This window comes from Chrysochloris asiatica, unplaced genomic scaffold (genome assembly GCF_000296735.1).
Source record: "Chrysochloris asiatica unplaced genomic scaffold, ChrAsi1.0 scaffold00102, whole genome shotgun sequence".
Taxonomy (NCBI): domain Eukaryota; kingdom Metazoa; phylum Chordata; class Mammalia; order Afrosoricida; family Chrysochloridae; genus Chrysochloris; species Chrysochloris asiatica.
The window spans coordinates 4,735,567-4,757,214 of record NW_006408620.1 but is presented as its reverse complement, the minus strand read 5'-3'; the positions used below and the strand labels follow the sequence as shown (position 1 = coordinate 4,757,214).

Sequence of the window (21,648 nt, the reverse complement as noted above, 5' to 3'; positions counted from 1 at the left end):
GCTACCAGAGCGCCTTGGTTCTCCTGCGTAGGTACTTTATTTTTCCCAAGCTGCTCTTAAGATTGTTTTTGATATGGGGAAGTTTGATTGTGATATGCCTTGGTGATTTTCTTTTGGAATCTATCCTGTTTGGGGTTTGTTCAACTTCTTGTATGTGTCTTGTCTTTTGTGATGTTAGGGAAATTTTCTTCCAACAACTCTTTTAGACAATTATCTCTGTGCTTGTCTCTTCCTGTTCTGGAATTCCAGTCACCTATAAGTCTTCTTCATGGTATCCCACATAATTCTTAGGCTTCCTTTGGATTTTTTCATTCTTTTTTTATTGTTGTGTGGCATTCTAGTATTGAGAGATTTATCTTCAAGCTCATTAATTCAGACTCCGTTGCTTCGCATCTCCTCCTTTGCCCTTTCAATGTGTTGTCTGTTCCTGAGATCTTAGTATTAAACTTCTGGGTTGCTAATTACAGATTTTGTATTGTTTCAAAATTTGCATTTATTTTGCCTGTTTGTTTTTGCATTATTTTCCTGAATTCTTCTAAAGTTTTTATTGTCTTCTCCTGGATTTCCTTGATCTTTCTATTGATCCTTTGAAACTTCAAATTATAATTCTTTAAAATTATTTTGCAGTTAGTTCTATTATCTTTTCTTCCTCAGAAACATCTTTTGGGTCTACATCTTGGTCAAGTGTTTGAGCCTATTGTTGTTCTGTTGTTCTTTCGTGTGAGCTAAAATTGTTGTCTCTGGAGTATTATGAGGTCATGGTATTTGTGAAAAGAAACCGTGCTTTTGTTGGACCTGGAGGGGGTAAATCTCTGGTGTCTCCTGCAATTCAAGAAGTTCAAGTGATAGCTGTGGACAAGAACAGACAGCAGCGTTTCAGGCCCTAGATGGAGTTCCTATTGGTTTCTGTGTACGTGTGTTCAGGGCACTCAATCTAGAAGGAGTCTGTGGAGGCCCTGGTGGGGCTGGTTTCAGTGTCTGTGAGGACCGCTGGAAAGCTGTGGACAGTGTGTCTGGTTAAATACTGGTCTGGTGGCTCTTTGGGTTTTGTAGGTCCAGAGCTAAGCCTACTTTAGTCCAGGTACCGATGCGGAGATTAAAGTGGTGCACATGGTCCCCACCCATGCTGGCACCGCTCTCATCCACATGGTTGTGACCTGTTGGAGAGCAGGTCTGTGCTGAGGGTGGATGAGGTGATGACCACACCTCTGGTCATCAGGGGAGCATGGGAAAAAGAAGAAATCTCACTTTTTTCTGTTGCTTATGTGAATTTGCTCTGCCAGGCTTCCCTCTGCTGACATAGCTGTTCACAAAATGGTTGAGCCACATCTGGCCAGCTGTTCACATCAGTCTCCATTTCTCCCTGTTCCTGCTCAGCCTCTCTCCCAGCAAGTACTCCACCAACTTCTCTAACCTTTCTTCTGAAATCCAGGCTGTCAGAATTTTCGTCTGTGTCTGTTTTGTTTTGTCTCTCATAGCTTTGTAGAGGGCCCATGCAGTGCATCTGCCTAGTCCTCCACCTTGCTCCGTGAGCAGCCTTTCCATCTCTTCTTTGGGTTTGTAACCTCATGTTCACTCCCGACTTTCAGAGTTTCTTGGGCTTGAACTTGCTTGCCCTGTTGCCAGCTGTTCCATTCTTTAAGCTTATGTTTTGGCACCACCCACTTCCAGCCAAGCGTGAGGTTTTCTCGGGTCTTTCAAGTTAGTTGCCAATCATCGAGCTGCTGCTCAGCATCCACAGTCCCACCCCGCTGCTTGTTCCCTCGCCCATGCTCATTCTCTTTGAGGCTCATGCCTTTAGGAAGACTTTGTAAAATTGGCATTGTAAGGACTTCCGAGAGGACGTGAATGCACTGTAATAAGTTAAGTCTGTCGTCTCGAATAGGAAGTCCTGTTCCTTTTTTTTTTTTTTAAGTAAGAGGGACCTTCAAAGAGCCTCGTGGCAAAATTCCATTACTTATTTCAGTTCCTTTTTTTTTCCACACCGACTTTTTGGGGCTCTCTTGTACTTATTTCTGGCAACAGCAGACTGTTGTTGGCTTGCTCCCTATAGAAATGGCTGAAACCAGTTCCCCACTGGGGTGGAAAGAGCTGCTTATTCTATTTTTTCACTATGGGGACCAGGCTGCTGCAACAGGTCCTTCCTAACCAACCTGATACGGGGCCTTAGGCACAGGATAGGATCGGGAGCCATCTAACCATTTTAGTGAGAAGACTCCCAAGCCTACCTCTTCTCCATTGTCACCTCCCTCAGCCTCACTCCCTGTCACCCCACCCTGTCTTTCAAATCCCGCTCTCAGGTGGGCTAGCCTGCCATTCGTGTTTCCCTTGTTCTGCCTCATTGCCACCTCGTTTCAGTTGACAGGGTCAGCCATGAATTTTCTCTCCCAGAACACAGAGGAAACTTCGTCTGTTAGTTAGCTAGTTGCTGCTTGTTTTGAGACTTCGAGCGAATGCATATACTGAAAACATACCCCTCTATCTTTTTCTTAACCTCTGGTACAGGAGTTGTTTCTTGTTCCTGGAGCTTTTTCTAGTTTATTTGGAAATCTCTGGTGCAATCCCATTTTCCCTTTTGTTTGCTCTTCCCTACAATGCAGGTATATGCACATATGGTGCTGCAGGGTCATGTGCTGGACCAACAGGTCGGTTTGAACCTCAAGGTTGGAGGTTCAAACTCACCAGCTACTCTTGAGAAACCTTCTACAGGGTCTCTGTGAGTCAGAACTGACTCAACGGCGCTTAACAACAACAACAACAGTGTAGGTACGCATCTAATATTAGAAACCACCTGCCCTTCTGCCCTTTGCTCCTTCTTTCTCTAATCTGAGAGTTAGTGTCTGGTAGCCATTATACGTGGGTCTTAGAGCTTTCCCAGAGGCCGCCTGCTGCCATCCTGAATGTTCCCTATAAATGCCAGTTCCTACTCTCTTGCAGTCTGACTGCCCACTACCGTTTTGCATCAGGCTTTGGTAGACATTCCCTTAAGACCAGCTGTCACCAAGCCAACACCAACTCATGGTAACTTCCCTCTATGTCAGAGTAGAACTGCACACCTTAGGGCCTTCAGTGGATGATTTTTCAGCATCAGATCACGAGACCTTTTTTCCAAGGCACCTCTGTGTGGCTTTGAACCTCCAACTTCCAGTCAGCAGCCAAACATCATAGCCGTCTGCACAGACCCCCAGCAGTGCCTCAATGGCTACCTTTTTTGCTGAAGAAAAAGCTATGTGGCCATTCTGAAAGGATGCCACAGCAGGCTCTGACCAAAGGACTGTCTGTTTTCCCTCCAAATGAAAACTAATGTCAGGATTAGTCCCCGGACCCTGTGCCTCAGTCTCCCTGACAGGACTTGCGTTCCTTACGCAGCTCGTGTTCCCATTATTGGGCAAAGTTGAAGTACTTGTCGGGGTTTGTTTGTTGGTTTTTTTAGTGATCTTTCTCTCTGGAGAAGCCCTTTAGAAAGGAAAGTTTTGTTGTTGTTGTTTTTTCATTTGAGAGAAAGATTTTTGACTCCTGTTAAAATATTGATAGCGTGTCTTTCTTTTCTTCAAGTTGTGCCAAATCTCTGGAATGTTGATGGAGACGTTACTGTCACGGAGCAGAAGACAGGAGAGGTCGCAGAAGAGCTAGCAAGCACCTACGAAAGGAAGCTCATCGAGGTAAGTCAGCGGGTCCTGCACACCGGTGGTCCTCAGATGGGCCACTATTGTCCTCAAGACTGTGTAGGAACAGAGCCAGCCTGTTAGAGCAGAGAGGATAGCAAATCAGCCAGGGAAACACCACTGTCGCCTCCCAAACAAAGCCACACAGAAGAAAGTGCCTGGAAACCAGTGCTCTGCTTAAATAATAGTCAGGAACTTGGCTTTTGAAAATATGTTTTAATTTCTGGCCCTTACAAGCAAGGAAGTAAGAGAGAAAGCACAGCTATAGCAAGCTAAAGATTCGTGTAACCTCAGATCTGAAGAAGAGAGAAACTAGAGAATGTTCTGTACACCTCTGTGCTGACAGATTAAAAATGTGGAGGAGAGAGACTGTTTTTCTGGGGGGAAATGTTCATAAAGTGAATTAAAGACGAAGGCTGACTGCCTGAACAGACAGGACACAGTGGAAGACAGCTTGGAAAGTAACCAAAGAACCAATTCTCTACAAGTGCACAAGCCCCGGTGTTTCATGGTGATTGATAATCAGGGAACCCTTAAAGGCATATGTGATAAGTATTCTGCTCTTCACATTTCTTTTAAAGCATTTTTAGAGAGCTCCCTATCTTGAGTTCTTTAAAGCCTGAATTGTGGAAACTAACCAGTTGCCGCTGAGTCTACTCCAATTGATGTATCAAAGTAGAACTTTGAGCTCCAGCAGGTCTTCCATGGCTGATTGTTTAGAAGTCGATTGCCAGACCTGTCTTCTGCGGCATATTGAGGGAGATCTGCAATACCAACCCTTTGGTTAGTAGTTGGATGTTTAACTGTTTGTGCCACCAGGGCAACCAAAATGTGCATTACACCCCGATATAAAAAACTGAAAAAAAGAACAATAAGAAAGAATATATACACTAGTCACATTTGTTCACGTTGTTATGTTTGTTAAGTGCCGTTGCGTCAGTTCTGACTCATAGTGACTCTGGATAGGGTTTCCTAGGAGCCGCTGGTGAGTTTGAATCTCCAACCTTGTGATTCAAGCCGGTCTTGCGGTCCAGCGCTTGTCCTACAGTTGCATAGAACTTTCAGAAAGACATTGCCCAGTCGAATTTACTCGCAGATCAATTGAACAGTGCACGTAGAAACTCGGTTCCATTTTAATGCCGCTTAGTGCTCTGAAATTCATCCATGTATCTCATCTCATTAATAGGTCAAAATAGAAAAACTAATAGTTATCTTGATAGGTACTAAAAGTTATTTCATAAGATTCTTCTTTAACTTTTTTAATAAAAATTCTTGTTAAAAAAACCCTTTTATTGTGAATTGAATGTAGGTTTGCAGAGCAGAGCATCTGTGTTCTATCCAACAGATCAAATATAGTTTGTTTCCTACAATGACTGGAGTCCCTTACGTGTTAACAGTATTTACATCTGTATACTTTAACTCTGGCATTTCTCTCTGAGTCTTCTGATAAAAATTCTCGATAAATAAGGAACTAAAGGTGCTTCTCTGAAAGAAAAGTTTTTATCAGAAACTACTATCACCTGTGGTGTTCTTGTTGTTAAGCGCTGTCGAGTCGGTTCTGACCCATAGCGACCCTGCATAGGCTTTCCAAGGAGCAACTGGTGAGCTTCAATCACCGACCTAGCGGGCCAAACTGACCTGGCTGTCCAGCACATTAACCCACAGCAGCACACCAGGACTCTATTATGGTGCTAAATAACCCTTGAATGTAATTATCTTTTAAGTGTCCCCAGGTACAGGGATGTCTCTGGTTGGACATCCAGCCTAGTGGGTTGAAAGGTTCGATTCCTGGCAGGGAAGCCAGGCCAAGGAATTTGTCAAGTTTAGTGCAGATTCCAGAAACAGCCCACTTCCCCAGGGGTGAGCAGCTAGTGGAGCTGTGGTAGGTGGGATTCTCTTAGCTCCTAACTGAATTACGTGCGCATGGCAGAAATGACTGCAGGCCATTTGTTGCTCCTACATTGAGATTTGCCACAGCTGTTCTCATTCCAGTTCTTTCTTAAGAGTCTGACTCTTCCACTTTCTTGGATACTTCTACTAAAGTTCTTTTAAGTGTAGGCTAGAATTTTTTTCCGTTGCTTACAACTAAAGAACCTGAACTTATTTGAACCTCTTTCTGTGGTGTAGCAAGGTTTCTGATGGCTCAGTGGTTAAAGCGTTCTGCTGCCAACCAAAGTGTTGACTGTTCAAACTCATAACCTCTCTGCCAGAGAAAGATGTGGCAGTTTGTGTCCATAAAGATTTACAACCATGGAGACCCTATGAAGCTGTTTTCTGTCTGTAGGGTCACTGTGAGTTGGAGTCGACCCAGCGGCATTGGGCATTGGGTTTGATATGACAGATGATGAGGAGCTATGCCTTCCCTTCCCATGCCCCTCTACTTGCTGCTCACAGGGACTTACCACCTTTTAGTTGTCTCCAACTGTTCCAAGTCTTATTTGTAACGCTCTGTCCCAGCTGTTTGTGCCTCTGTTGTGCCGTGTACTTCACGTTTACCAGCCCATCCTCCTCAAGCTAGTCTTTCCTTCCCTCCTCACAGCAGAGCTCAGCTAGCTGGTGATTGATTTTTCAAAATAGAGGATACTTATCATTTACTATCTGAGGGTAGTTAATGACTGAGTTTTTGCTCATGGGTGAAATAAATGGTATACTAGTGGCATTGATTCTCATAATGGCAGAGTTACTATTAATGAAAAAGTATGCTCAAGTGTCAAGCTCATAACAAATCCATTCATAATCACACGCTGTACATAACTGTGAATGCACTCATCATTTTAATAAAATGCCAAAGTTCCGGAAGCAGCCGGAGCCTGGGGAACGGTTATTCCGCTAGCACTTGCTCCACAAATTGGTGCCAGTAGGTTTCAGCGCTCTTCATGTATCTGGGAGTAATTTTTGTATCAAATCACATAGGGTTTTCAAAAAAAAACACTGGATTCTGTGTAAGGATTCAGGATAAAGAATGTTGTATAGTGCCATTGACTCAGTTCCAACTCATACCAAGCCTGTATAAGGTTTCTGAGGAGCGACTGGTGGGCTTGAACCATCAGCCTTTTGGTTATCAGTCCACTCCTAACCTACAGGTCCACACCAAGACTTCCAGCGTTATGAGTTGTTGTTGTTAGGTCCCACTGAGTCGGTACTGACTAATAGTGACCTTATGCACAGCAGAACAAAACACTGCCTGATCCTGGGCCAGCCTCACTATTGTTGCCATGCTTGAGTCCATCGATGCTGCCACTTGGCCAATCCATCTTGCTGGAGGTCTTCCTCTCTTTCTCTGTCCCTCCACCTTACCAAACATGATATCCTTCTCCAGAGACTGGTCCCTCCTGACAATATGTCCCAAGTATGAGAGACAAGGTTTGGCCATCTTGACCTCCAAGGAGCATTCTGGCTGTACTTCTTCCAAAACAGATCTATTGGTTCTTTGGGCAGCCCATGGCACTTTCAATATTCTCCTCTAACACCAAAACTCAAAAGCATCAATTCTTCTACAGTCTTCCTTATTCACTGTCCAGCTTTCACATGCATATGAGGTGATTGAAAATACCATGGCTTGGGTCAGGCGCATCTTAGTCCTCAAGCTGACATCTGTGCTCTTCAACAGTTTAAAAAGGTCTTGTGCAGCAGATTTGAGTAACGCAATATATTGTTTGATTTCTTGACTGCTGCTTCCATGAGTGTTGATAGTTGATCCAAGAAGAATGAAGTCCTTGACAACTTCAATCTTTTCTCCGTTGATAAGAATGTTGTTTATTGGTCCAGTGGTGAGGATTTTTGTTTTCTTTACGTTGAGATGAAATCTATACCAAAGGCTGTGTTCTTTGATCTTCATCAGTAAATATTTTAAGTCCCTTCACTTTCAGCAAGCAAGGTTGTATCATCTGCATATTGCAGGTTGTTAATGAGTCTTCCTTCAGTCCTGATGCCATGTTTTTCTTCATAAAACCCAGCTTCTCATCTTATTTGCTCAGCATACAGGTTGAATAAGTATGGAGAAAGAATACAACCTTGTTGCACACCTTTCTTAATTTTAATCCATTCCGTGTTCCCATGTTCTGTTTGAACAAGTGCCTCTTGGTCCAGGTACAGATTCCTCATGAGCACAATGAAGTGTTCCAGAATAGCGTCCAAGGAGTACCATACTTTAAATTGATGCTCAAGGTGAAAAGTGTGGTGTGAGATTTTAATAATCATATCATGCCAGGTATGCTGAGACTAGGCTCTCACCTCATAGAATAGGGAGACATTTGTTCACCCAGTAAAACTGGGTATTTGAATGTTTATGTAAATGTACGAGTGGAAACTGGTGAATTCTCTTGTATTGAGGCAGGGGTGCAATTCCCACCAAAGTGCACGTGACTAACAAAGTTAAACCTCTAAGGAATTCTTAGCATCTTTCATAGTAAAAGTTGAAACATACACAGAAATAGACAGATAGTATAATGAGCCTCAATGAACATATGGTTCAGTTACTTAAACTCATGGCCATTCTTGTTTTATTTAGATCCTGTCCTTCATTAGTCTCTCTTAATATTTTGACGCAAATCACAGGTTTTATATAATTTCATTCCTAAATATTTCAGAATCTATCTCTAAAATCTCTGGTAGCGTAGTGGTTATGAATCTGGCTCCGAACCACAAGGTCAACAGTTTGAAACTACCAGCCATTCCACAGAAGAAAGATGAGGCTTTCTGCTCCCGTAAAGATTTACAGCCTCAGAAATCCTGTACAGGGTCGCTCTGAGTCGAAACCGACTCCATGGCACATACCATCTCTAAAATCTAAAAGGCTCATGAACAAATCAGCATACCACGATACCGTTATCGTACCTAGAAATGACATGAAGTGTGATAGCTCCCCAGAATAAGCACTGGACTGCTAACCACAAGGTCAGTTGTTCCAGTCCACCAGTCACTCCCTGGAAACCCTATCCAGGGTTGCTCCAAGTTGGAACCAACTCAATGGTACTTAAAAAAACAACAAAAGTGACTAATAAAAGTGGTCCATTTTATTGGTTTTCTAGTTTCCATTAAAATTTGACACAAACTGGGTAGCTTGAAACAACAGAAATTTATTCTCTCTGCCTGGAGGCTTGAAGTCCAAGTTCAGGGAGCGGCAAGACCATGCTGGCTATGGAGACTGGAATGGGAGATCTTTCTTTTCTGATTGCGCAGGGATGTCTTTCCTGGCTTGTGGTGGCATAAACCTAGTCTCTTCCTCACTCTGTGTACCTCTGTGTCTCGTCTCTTTGTATAAAGACACCGGCCCTACTGGACTAGGACCCACGCTATTTCAGCATAACTCTATGTTAACTAACTGCATCTGCAAATACCCTGTATTCAAATAAGGCCACATTCACAGATGCCAGGGCTTAGAACTTCAACACAGCTTTTTGGACTTTATTCAACCTGTGGAGTCCTGGTGTAGAATTGTAGGGTAAGCACTGGGCTGCTAACTGTAAGGTTGGTGGTTCAACTCCATCATCGACTCCTCTAAAACCCTCTACAGGGTGCCATGAATCGACCTGATGGCATTTAACCCAACATAGCATTCTGAAGCGAATCCCAAGCACATAATTGATTTCATCCCTAAGTATTTCAGAATAGATCTACAAAACAAAAAGACTCTTAAAATTAACAAACATATTGACCTGTTCATTGTTGTACTTAGACTATTAGCAATAATCTCTTAATATCATCGAATATCTGGATCTCTTCTATTCTATAGGGTCTTTATGAGTCCGAATTGACTCAGTGGCAGTGGGTGAGTGGCTGGGTCACTATGTGCTTGGTGCTGTGTGACCTGTTAGGTTCTGATGACATTTATTTAGAGGAAGACAAAAGTGCCAGGCACTGGTATTAATGATGGTGGTGACACTTGAGCTGTTGAGCATAGGTAAGCACTCAACCTCAAGGTTGGCTTGAACCACAAAGTTGGTGGTTCAAACTTACCAGCTGCTCCTTGCAAACCCTATACAGGGTCGCTATGAGTTGAAACCAGCAGCAGCTTGCTAATTGCACATTCCTTTAATCCGTGCAGTTGTTAGATGCTATTTTTACCGAGGGGGAAACAGAGGCTTGCCCTTGCCCAGTGTCACATGGTTTGCCTGTGTAGATTTGACCCGTCCTGACTCCAGTCTTGACTTTTCCCACTGCCCTCTGTGGCCTTCTGTGCCCTGCTAGACCAGGAGCTGACCCTCTCTGGCAGCTCCAACTCCACCTCGAAGGGGAGTTGGAGCAATGATAGCATGCTCGCTAGCTATTAGCTCGTCAAGTCTAGGGGATTATCGAAGGGTTAAGGATGGAGACTGGAAATAAGTTGGTGCTGACAGGCTCAGTTTCTGACGTCAGCTCTGTCTGACGCACATAGAGCTGCCTGTTTGCTTCTGTGGCAGGCACTTCCGGCCTCTCCCATGATTGTCAGAAGTCATGGTCAGTGTCTGAGTGCTTAGGTGACACACACACACACATACACACACACACACACACACACACCAGTGCAGCAGAACGAAGAGGCTCCACTTTGGGCCCCCTTTCCCCACCATGCTGTCTGGGCCTCACGTGTCCCCTCCTCCAACCACGTCCACGCACCACCCATGACATTAGGCTACAGAGAGACAGGCCTGGGCCTCTTTTGGTGTGAGCATGCACCCAGAGCTCACCAATCTTCTTTTTTTTTTCTTAAATATCTTTAGGTCTCCGTTCTCATTTCCTGGCAGGTTTGCCATTCTGTGTTAAAGATGAAGGGAGCCCTGGTGGTACAGTGGGTTAGGCATTGGACTAGTATAACTGAAAGGTCGGCGGTTCAAACCCACCAGCTGCTCTACAGGAACAAGATGAGGGTGTCTGCTCCCATTAAGACTTACAGTCTGTGACACCCTAGGGAGCAGTCCTGTAGGGTCACTAGGAGTCAGAATTGACTTGGTTGGCAGTGGGGTATTGAAGATGGTAGGAGTCCTGGTGGCACAGTGGTTAAGTGCTCAGCTGCTCATTGAAAGGTTGGTGGTTTGAACTCCCCAGCTGCTCTGTGGGGGAAAGATGAGGTAGTCTGCTTCTGTAAAGATTTACAACCTTAGAAGCCCTATAGGGCAGCTCTGCTCTGTCCTGGGCTTGCTGTAAGTTGGAATCGGCTCGCCGGTGGCAGGTTGGGGTTTATTGAAGATGGTGCCATGGGTCCCGGCTCTTGCCTGTTTTCACCTCCTGCATTCTCTTCCGTTTCCATCTCTGTTAAAGCCTTTGTTTTAGACTGTGCCTTTGGTCTGAGAGTCTGGGGTGCTTGTGAATGAACAGATGAACTTCCTTAGAGACACACTTGGAAAATGATCGCATGCTCCTTATCGGGTGCCAGATAAAAATACTCGTAATTATAGTGGCTGGTTTTGAGCTTTCGGTCCCGTACTATTTTGGGCCTGTTTTATATTTACTTTCCTCCTTGAAGCGGGAAGTGGCTTCTTGAAGCTACTTTTGGGCCCAGGAGGAATTGTCTGGGTTTTAGTGGCAGAGGGGGTTCATAAGGCATTGTCCTGCTCAAGACATGCCTGGTGAAGAGACAGGGCCTTCCCATGACATTCATGGGTGCCCACGCAGAGTGTGGATCTGCAGAAGCTGGGGTGAGGGTGGGAGGAAGGCCTGTTTGAGTGTCATGTGTGTGGATAGACTTCAGGGGTTCATCAGAAAGTCTCCCCTGGCAGGGGACTGTGCTGCTGTGCTCGCCCGAGTCTCCCATTGCTCTCTAGTTGTCTCGTGGTTAAGTTTATTGCATTAATAACATTTGTCTTGAAGTCAAGAATTCTTACAACCCTCTTATCTCCTATTTCTTATATTCTTCTTAGAAGAGACTTGGGTTGAAATAAATACTTTTTGAGTGATGAGGAAAAAAAAAAAAAAGACCACAAGCTGAGGTCACTGGGGCCACGTAAAGTCGCCAACTGTTCATCTCGGCTCTCACGCATGTTGGGGAGCTTCATAAAGTTCGTGGAAAAACTCCATTAGTTTGTCATTCCGTTTCTCCATGAACTTTTTGAAGCCCTCTCATATTGCTGTGTGAACATAAGCGCCTGATTTATGGCTCTGGCCTTTCATACTGCTACCTCTGAGCTGATTTTTTGTTTCCAGAATGTGCCCTATTCTGACTCAGCCTTTCTACAGCTGGTTTCTCTGCCTGGAGCTCCATGTGCCCGCTACCGCTCCTTTCTTCCGGAAGGCTGACTTCTGATCTTTCCGTGCTCATCCCGGAAGCCCGCCCAGCCCTTTCCTCCGCACCCCTGAAGTCTGAGCTCAGTGAGCCTAGTCTTCTCCCTATTCTGGCATTATTTTTTTCCTGCTTTGTCTGTGTTCTCATTCCACGTAAGTTCCACGACGGCGGCTGTTGAGATGTCTTGTCCGCTGTCAGAGCCCATGGTTCACTCCTGGTCCCTGAGACCTGGCTGCTGCTGCTATCTGTTGGTAAATACTTGATTGTAGGAGACAGAAAACTGGCTGTGGCAGGACTGTCCTTTGTGTTTGTCACGGCCCGGCTCATGGTTCTCAGTCTTGGATACAGTGCCCACAGTGGGGGTGTTTGCGTGTGCGTGCGTGCGTGTATGTGCGCATGCGTGTGCGTGCGCGCGCGTGTGGGCCTGCGCTAGTCTCCCTTATGGTTGGGTTGGGATTGGCCCTAAAAGTAGAAGTGATAGTACCACCCACCATATTCTCATGGTAACCCTGGAGCTGCGTACCTACAGCCTAGCCAAAGACGACAGTGGTCTAGATTCCCAAGTCCCCACTTGGAAGAGAGCGGTCCTGTGGTGGTATTCTACCAGCTGCTGTAGGGTGTGCTTGTTAATACAGCAGAGCACGGCCTAGCCTGAGGAGTTCACAGCTTCAGCCAGAAAGAACATTCCTGTTCCTTGGCTCAAGGCAAAGTCTGATTTTAGGTATGAATGGGTCTTGGGATGGGAGATAAGTCACCAGATGTCTGTCTGTTGTCACCTCGCTTCTTCCATTTCTGGGATGCTATTGTGGCACTGTGGGCTAATCATGGAACTGCCAGGTTTGTGGTTTAAGCTTACCAGCCGCTCCTCGGAAACCCCATACAGGGTTTGGAACCACCTTGATAACACTTAACAACAACAACAGTGTCTCTTGGCAGATTTTCTATTCGTGGGCACAAGATGGCTGGCCAACTAGCTTTTCTTTCACGTTCGTTTGAGACGAAAAAGCAAGAGCTTGCCTTGCCATTTCTGGCAAAAGCTGTACTATTCCTCTGAGTGGGGCAGTCAGTGTAGGTCCCCCTCTCGTGATCTGACTCATGTGCTCAGGTTGAGGGGAGACGTGGAGACAGAAGGTTGGGCAGGAGGTTGTTGGTAGAAGGGCACATAGGTGGGAGGTCTAGTTTGTGCCCAGTAAATGTTTGGCTGGATGAATGAGTAACCCAGTCAGTGGCTACATTGATGGGTAAACCCTATTACTTGCCTTAAAGGTCTTGCTGTCTGCTTAAGGGAGAAGTTAGCCCCAGAAAACAAAAGTTTCTTGCATCATGTGAGCACTGAACCAAAAGAAGAAATCCATGGCTGAAGGGAATTGACTGAGATCCAGCTGGTGTGGCAGGGCATGGTTTGGAATGTCTCAGACGAGATGGCACCCAAGTGTCCATGTCTAAGCAGGCTTTGAAGGTAGAACTGGAATTTACTAGGGAGACCAGTTAAGGAAGGGCATTTCCAGTTGCAAGAACAGACTATGCAAAAGTTTAACCTGCTTTTAGCATGTCAAGACCAATACGTGGAGCAAAGTGAAGCAAAACAAAATGTCCTAAGGTCATCTTTTCCGTTTCTCATTAACAGTGTCCACTTGTCAAGTTGGGAGTTGGTGGCTCCATATGATTACCACTGGGCTGCAAGCCACATGGTCTGCAGTTTGAGACCGACAGCCGCTTTGTGGGAGAAAGATGAGGCTTTCTGCTCCCGCAAAGATTTTTTTTATATGTAAAAAAGCCTCAGAAACCCTATGACCTATGAGGTCACTATGAGTCAGAATGAACTCGACACCTTGTCGAGTGGTTTAGATGGCAGATGCTGCAAAGAAGCTTTCCATTTCTCATTTCTCTGTCTTCCCTCTCTCTGGTTCTCGGTGTCCCAGGAATACACACATGCCACCACACCCCTTCCCACCGTCACACCCTCCCACTGCCTTTTCGCCATTGAATAGAGTTCCCTTCTAGGTCCCAGCCAGTCACTCTGCCCATTTAGGAAGATTTGACTTGGCCAGATGAAGTCAGTAGTGCCAGGAACTTCAGTGTTTCCAAGGGCCAATACTGCAAGGTTTCAGCTTGAGCCATGTGTTGTATTGGCTGGGTATGATTGAGAAGCAGCTTTAAAACAGCATTACCCTGGATAGGTGGCAGTCAGACTTAGGACTTTGCTTCTCATAGCTTGATGCTCCTGTTTTTTTCACTTAAAGGGTCTGTAACCTTCCATCACCTGTCTGTTCTTCTCCACTGAGAGGCGGATGCAAAGCACAGTGGCTCTGGGGTTAGGCTTGCAAAAGGCAGAGCTTTGATTATCTTTGTCCAAGCCTTTAAGATTGAACTACCTACCGCAAGTATCCAACTGTGAGCACCTGGAATTTTTACCACTGTGGCTTACTCACCTAGAAAGGAACGAAGCAATGAATGGATTATTTGGTATCAATTAGTATGGTTGATACCGTTTAATGTGTCAGCAAGGTGTCTGTGCAGCGCACATAGTTTGTGCTTGACTACTAACTAAAAGATGGATGGTTCAGACCCACCCAGGAGCTCTGCAGAAGAAAGGCCTGGTGATCTTCTTCCATAAAGATCACAGCCGTGAACAAACCCTATGGAGCAGCCCTGTCCTGTAACACTGGGGCTCACCACGAGTTGGAGTTGACTTCAGGGTGGTGGCTGTGGTGTTTGCTGTGTGTGCCCAGAGGACACTGGTGATGCAGTGGTGGGGCAGCAGCTTCTGCAGGAAGACTCGGCTCCATTGCCAGCGATCCCAGCTCCTGTGCAGACACAGCCATCTGTCAGCGGTGACTGACACGTGATTGTGCTGCTACTCAGGTGTCAGCAGAACTTCCAAACCAGGAAGAAAGTCCTGGTGAGGGGCTTGTAGAAACTGGCCAGTGAAAACCGTCTGAGTCACAGCAATGGGGGTGTCATGAGTTAGGGGCCAAAGCGGCAGTAGCTGCAACAGCAATCACATGAACTCAGAACCAGGCTGGGGTAACACAAGTGTCATCTCACTCCATCATCCTTCAGCAACCAGCCCGGTGGCCCTGTGTATAAGTCAGAAAGCCTTGGCTCAGAAAGATTGAGTAACATACTTCCAGCTGTACACCTGGGAGGTCCTGGGACCAGTGTTTTGTCCCATTTCTGATGACAGCCAGGGGCCTTTACACCACCACCTGGGTGTTGAGACATTGTGGTCGTTTGCAACGGTGTCCCCGCCAGGTGTGATACCCCGTGTTGGCGGTTCAACTCACCATTTCTGTTTCCTGACACGTAGTATGACTGTCTTCTCAGTAAAGACTTTTCTGAAGCTTGAAATACACTTGAAATTGGACTTGGAACTACTTTCAAGTTTTGTAGCTTCTCCTGATCGATTACAATGAAAATTAATCAACTGAATTATGTAGCTCAGCTAATAGCTTGCTTTGATCTAATAGCCCTGTAAAAAGTCAACTGAACATTTTTTGTTTAATCCACTTGGGGGGCAGGTTTGAGTGGATGAAAACAAATAAAAGTATCAAGAATGATTCTTACAGTTACTTTTAAGACATTGAATTCTTTGGGGAAGCTGCAGGCATCTGTCTTAGCAACGCGTCAGTCTTTGTCAGACTGACTGTCACCCTCACAGTTGCTGAGTGCTTGTACTGTGCCAGGCCTTTCTGCACTTTATCCTATTGCATTCTTACCACCTCTCTATTCCCATTACACAGAGGAGCAAACAGAGGCATGCTGAGATGACCCATTTCAAGGTCACAGAGCTGGGGGTCAGATACCAGAGCCCAAACTGAAAACCAAGAACCTTGAATCCAGAGCAGAGATGGTGTTTGAGTCTAAGGGATCAGATCACGGCCCTGGAGGTGTGTCCTGCCTCTGTCCCCTAGTCTTGAAGAGCCTTGTTTTTCCTCATCTGTAGCCCAGGACACTCATTTCGGACACACAGCATTTACGCTTCCTGATACCTCCATTGTCCTTGAGTCAGGTGCATTCTGGGGACAGGGTCCCTCTTGTGCCACCCATAGTCCTCCTGTGTGCTGTATGGGGTTAGCCATCAGTGTAGTCTTCCTGGGGCCCCTCCTGTGATAGATGGAGACTAGCCAGGTGTCACAGAGACTCTGTTGCTATTGTCAGCAGAAAACACTGTCCCTACTCCCATGTGGCTCCCTGCCCTGAGGGAGACCAATCACACAGTAGGATGAGGAGTCTCATCCTCTGGGATGGGACTCAGGCCCTTCCAGCCACCATGCTGGACCGTCCAGACTCCCAGGCCACTCCTACCTTCCATCACCTGGCTGATGTTAGGGTGTCCCATCACTGGACCTTCCGCTGACCTTTCCGGGTCTTAGGATTTAAGACCATTGCATTTGGAGCCCCAGGGAGAAGATGTGCTTCCCTTCTGCCTGTCCCAGCACTGACGTCTCCAGGATGGCACAGAGTGTGGTCTGTGGTCCTTGAAGGACCCCACAGCTCACCCCAGCAGTGAGGCCTGTCTCTTGCTGTACCCACTTCCAAGGTTAGCACCTTCCCAAGAGCCTGGATTTTCACATGTGTCACCAGCCTTGTCTGGTGGGACTAGCTGGCTGGTGGTAGCTGGCAGAATCCCCAGCATCCTTCCTTTCCTTACCAACCCAGCAACACTCGCTTGCCACACTGCCCCATGACCAGGGCTCTTTTAGGTTTTGTTTTTCAGAAAACCCCTCCCTCTCACACACATATCTTCCCTTCATGACTGACCTCCTCCCATCCCCCCATCAGCATCCTGCCTTCTCTGCAGCTTCCATTGACAAAGGTAACTTTTACCAATGTGCTGGATACGACATGTCTCCTTGAGCACTAAACATGACTCATGGGTTCTGTTTTCAGGACCGAGAACTCGGCAGTGCCATGCCAAACTGTTTGCCTCTCTTCTATGGTGACAAGTCCCTTTAAAAAGTTTTCTTTTCTCCTTCCTGGAACTTTTCAAAAGCCCCGATGTAGTTCCTGTTTGGGATCATGGCTGCTATTCTGTGCCCTGCTTTGGGCAAATAGCAATGATAATCCCTTAGAGGAGGAGATGAAAATAGGTTCTGTTGGGTTTTTTTTTTCTCTCTCACACCCTCCATGTAATTAGAAAAAGAATCCATTGTTTGAATCAATGTTACGGTAGCACAGAGGCTCTGTACGATAAGCACTAAACTGTAAACCACAAGATAAGTGGTTCGAGCCCACCAGCCGCTCCGAGGGACAACGAGGAGGCTTTGTACACCCACAAACACGTATAGTTGCTATGAGTCGGAATGGACTAGATGCCATTTGAGAGAACCAACATCATAGTAGAGAAGCGAAGGAAGGCTTACAAAAACTTGAAAACTTTTCTGCAAAGACCTACTTGTGTGCCCAACTGTTTCATTCCCAATGCCTGACATAAATTTCACAGCAAAATGCATCTTTTCAATACAGCTTTGCCTGCAAATGAAATGTGCTCCATACTAACAGCCCGGTTCCTACTGTGTGATCGGTTGAAATGATTTCCCCTTTGTGAAGAAAACCCGATTGAAATGTGCAATTATTACCCTTTTGTCTTCTTGAAAAATCTTTTTTGCCTTTGGTAGTAAAAGCTTCTGGAATTAATGGGAAGTTTCCCCAGCCCTCCCACTTGGGCTGAGGAGGAGAGCGAATTATCTGTCTCTGTAAATAACGTAACAGTCGCCTTCCTCGGCTTTGGGGCTTCAGCTGCTTTGATGGTGGATATATAGAAGCTGAGTGGTAGTCAATTTGGTTGAAAAGTGATATTGTTGAGAAGACTAAATTGGCTTTCAGTCATTAGAAGGCCGTTTTGCATCTGAAATTGACATTTGTGTCGCTAGCCCTTACGCAGGTGGGGAAAGTAAACGTTCTATGAATTTTTTGAGCCTGGGAATTTTAAACAATTTTCCGTTTTTGTCCAGTACTTCACAGTTTGTAGGTCAAGGGCTCACTACGTTTTTCCTATGACATTTCATTTTCTAAGAAAGACCTGGTGGTTTACATTATTAGCACTCTCGTATTTTGGTGTCCTGGTGTGGTGTTATAGGATTGATGCTGGACTACAAACCACAAAGTGGTCAATTCTCACCCACCAGCTGCTCCTCAGAAATCCTGTACAGAGTTGAGATGAGTTGGAATAGATTCGATGGCAGTTAACAACAACAACAATTGTATTTTAGACTTGGCAGGTCATTTGGTTTGTGTTGCCACTACACAACCTTGCCATTAGAGCAGACCTAGAAGTAGACCTAGACAGCCCTAGATGGTATGCAGACAAACAGGTGGTACTGTGTTTCAATAACACTTTATTGATCAGAACAAGCAGTGGGCCACCTGTGGACTGCAGGGTAATCCTTGCTTTCAATGGCACTTCACGATGATGGTGAGGGTGGTCACCCATGCCATCAGAGTCACCTGCTGTTTGAGGGTGTGTCCCTGGCCTGGCAGTGTACATGCATAATGCTTAATACACATTTAGTGGAGGAGGTAGACATGAGTCTTGCCACTTCACAGAGGAAGAAAGTGAGGCTCAGCTAGGTGAAGTGACTTGCTGTTGATCAGGGTTCTCAACTTTGACATTGTTGACATTTGGGGTGCGATCATTTCATTGTTTGGGGGGACTGTTCTATGCATTGTAGGATGTTCAGTAACATCCGCAGCCTCTACGCATTCGATACCTTCCTCTTCTAGTTGTGATAATTCAAAATGTCTCCTGACATGGCCGCCAGACATTCTCTTGGTGACAGAACTCTCCCACAGTTGAGAGCTACTGATTTAAAAACATCTCAACCGATATGAGGCCCCGCAGAACGCCTGCATTTATTGGTGTTGTTCCTTCCAGACCGTTCCTTCCCATCGTACTTGCCATCTCAGTAAACGGTCTCCCTTTCCATTCAGCTAGTTCCTCCAGTTACAAATCCTCTCATCCTTGACTGCTCATGGCTTCTGTTGGTTCCCCCTGAAAGACATCAATCAGCCCAGCCAGCTTTTACTTCATGTGTTGCCACTACCAAAGTCTAACCTACTATTGCCTTTTTCCTAGACCGCTAACAGTAGAAGGATCCCTGGTGGCACAGTGGTTAAATGCTTAGCTGCTAACCTGTAAAAGTCAGTGGTTCAAACCCGCCAGCCACTCCTTATGAAAAAAGATCTGGTGATGTGGTTCTGTAAAGATGGCAGCCTTGGGAACCCTGTGTGGCAGTTGTACTGTGTGCGGCAGGGCCGGTCTGAGTCGGAATTGACTCATTGACACCCAGCAGCCACACGAACAGTAGGTTCTGGATTGGTCTTCCGGAGCCAGCATGATCCCATGCCTGCCTTCTTCTCCACCTTACCTGGTTTTCCTCTGTAGCCACATGGACCTTCTTCCTCCTCTTAGAAGATGCTAAGGTCATTCTTCCCTCAAGGCCATTTTGTGTAGCATCTCTCCCCCGAATTCTACACACTGGCTTCCTGCCCTCCAGGTCTCACCATACCGTCACCTTCTCTGTGACACTTGTCCCAGCAGTTCAGGCTCATCAGACCGTGCCTTCCATCTGGCCAATTCACCACATCACCTCCCTAGATGGAAATCTCAGAGTCTCTCATCGTCTAGCTCAGAGCCTCCGGGTGGTGCAGGCGTCTCACATGCTTGACTGCTAACTGAAAGGTTAATGAATGGTTCAAGTCCACCCAGAGGCACCTCAGAAGACCTGGTATTGTATTTGTGCGAAATCAGCCATTGAGTACCCTGTGGAGCAGTTCTGTGCTGACACACATGGGGGCACCATGAACTGAGTTCGACTCTTGGACTGATGGTAAATTATCTACTTCTTGTCCTTGTTTAGGTCTTTATTATCTGTTTCCCATCTAGGATATAAGCTCCTCAAAGGCAGATACTTAGTTATCCTTTGTCTTGCCGAATCTTGCTTTGGAAGAATGGTACTCTGTATATGAGAGGCACTGAGTAACTGTGGAACAAAGATTCTAGCGTCTTCTCTGGGATGACTGCCATCAAGTGCCCGCAGTTGTGTAGTTAATTCAGTCTTTCTCTCTCATACTATCTTGATCTTCCTTGTGAAGTTTTGCGGTTTTCTCATCTAATGCTACTGTTGCCATTGTTTATCAGCCTTCATACCATGTTTAAAGGTCTTTGGGAACCAGATAGATACTGATGTGCAGGCTGATTATTTTGTTAAAAGATGTACTGATCAGGAGTAAATATTGATTATATACAAAAGAAAGAATTTGCCTAGAATCTGGTCCTGTCTCAGTTCCCAATGTAGAAAGTTATCTGCTGCACACAGTACTGTGATTCTTAGAATTTGGAAGATGTGTGATGTTTAATATCTCTGACAGTTATTAGCAGCCACTTAGTACATAAGACCAGGTTTTAGACTAAGCACGCCACATATTCTTTGTTGCAACTACACAACTCACCATCATACCATGAAAACTGCTCTTTGCAATGGTGGTGGGTGGTGATGGTATGCCATGGAGTCAGTTCTGACTCAGAGCGACCTTGTATCGGGTTTGTGAGGCTGGAGATCATTATAGGAACAGAAAACCTCATCTTTCTCCCGCAGAATGGCTGGTGGTTTCAAACTACTGACTCTTGAAGTTAGCCATCCAAATCTACACTACCAGAGCTCTGTGCAATAGCTGTACATCAATGGTAAACTACACAATATCGCTGTTGTTGTTCTTTTCCTTAAGTGCCGTCAAGTCGGTTCCAACTCATAATGACCCTGTGATGGATTTCCGGTGAGCTTAAACTGCTGACCTTGCATTTCAAATGAACTCTGTAGTCCCGCGCATTAACCCGCAACACCACACCAGGACTCGTGTTGTTGTCAAATGCTATCAAGTTGTTAAGTGCTGTCGAGTTGGTTCCGACTCATTAAACCTGAGGAACAGCTGGTGAGTTTGAACTGCCAACGTTGCTGTTCAAACAACCTTGTTGTCCGGTACATGTCATCCACCTCCACACCAGACAGTAGCTGTACACATAACGGTATACTCTACAGTAGTTGTACACAATTTGTTGTTGTGAGTGTTGTTAAGTTGCCATCGAGTCAGCTTCGACTTACAGCAGCCCTGTATATTGTTTCCAAGGAACAGCTGGTGGGTTTGAACTGCCCACTTTATGGTTCAGATCAACCTTGCAGTCTAGTGCTTTTTCCTACAGCGCCACGCCAGGACTGCAGCTGTACACAAAAGGTAAACTATACAATAGCTAGACACAAAAGGTAAACAAGTGGATGTTTCCTGTTAACAAATGGATTTGGCTATCTTGCAATAAAAGTATACCCGTAAAGACATATATAAAAAAGTGATTTCCAGAAACATCAAAATCAACTTTAAACCATATAGTTAAAAGGAGACATGTTGCGTGTGTGCTTTTTTCATGGATACAGTCGTTTTGGGTTGACTTTTGATTTTGGTGTCTGTTGCTCTGACACTTTGGAAGCCGTCTGCCACGTTCTGCCTCTTACGCAGCATTGTGGAGTCACATTTTGGGGAATGCGTTTCTAAAAGCATTCCTAGCTCCAGAGGGTCCTTTCCGGGCTCTTTAAAGAGAGTGGTCATTGTAAAGTAAAATCAAAGGTAATTCAATTCCTCAGACTTGCCCATGTCACTAAGAATAAAGTCGTACATGTTGATTTTTTTAAAGTTCCAATCAGTAAACAGCTTAAGAGTAGAATCCGCTCGCAGTTCTGTCTAGAGGTTATTGCTGTATGCTTTGGGGTCTGTTGTGACATTTTGCTT

At 45.5% G+C, this 21,648-nt stretch overlaps 1 protein-coding gene across 1 annotated transcript in view; it reads left to right on the top strand.

The window, feature by feature from the left end:
- Nucleotides 1-21,648, top strand: part of SNX29 (sorting nexin 29) — a 567,324-nt gene that overhangs the window by 304,946 nt on the left and 240,730 nt on the right. The window contains exon 14 of the mRNA XM_006867206.1: nucleotides 3,556-3,662. Coding sequence (XP_006867268.1) covers nucleotides 3,556-3,662 — 107 coding nt within the window. The remainder of the gene's footprint in view (nucleotides 1-3,555; nucleotides 3,663-21,648) is intronic.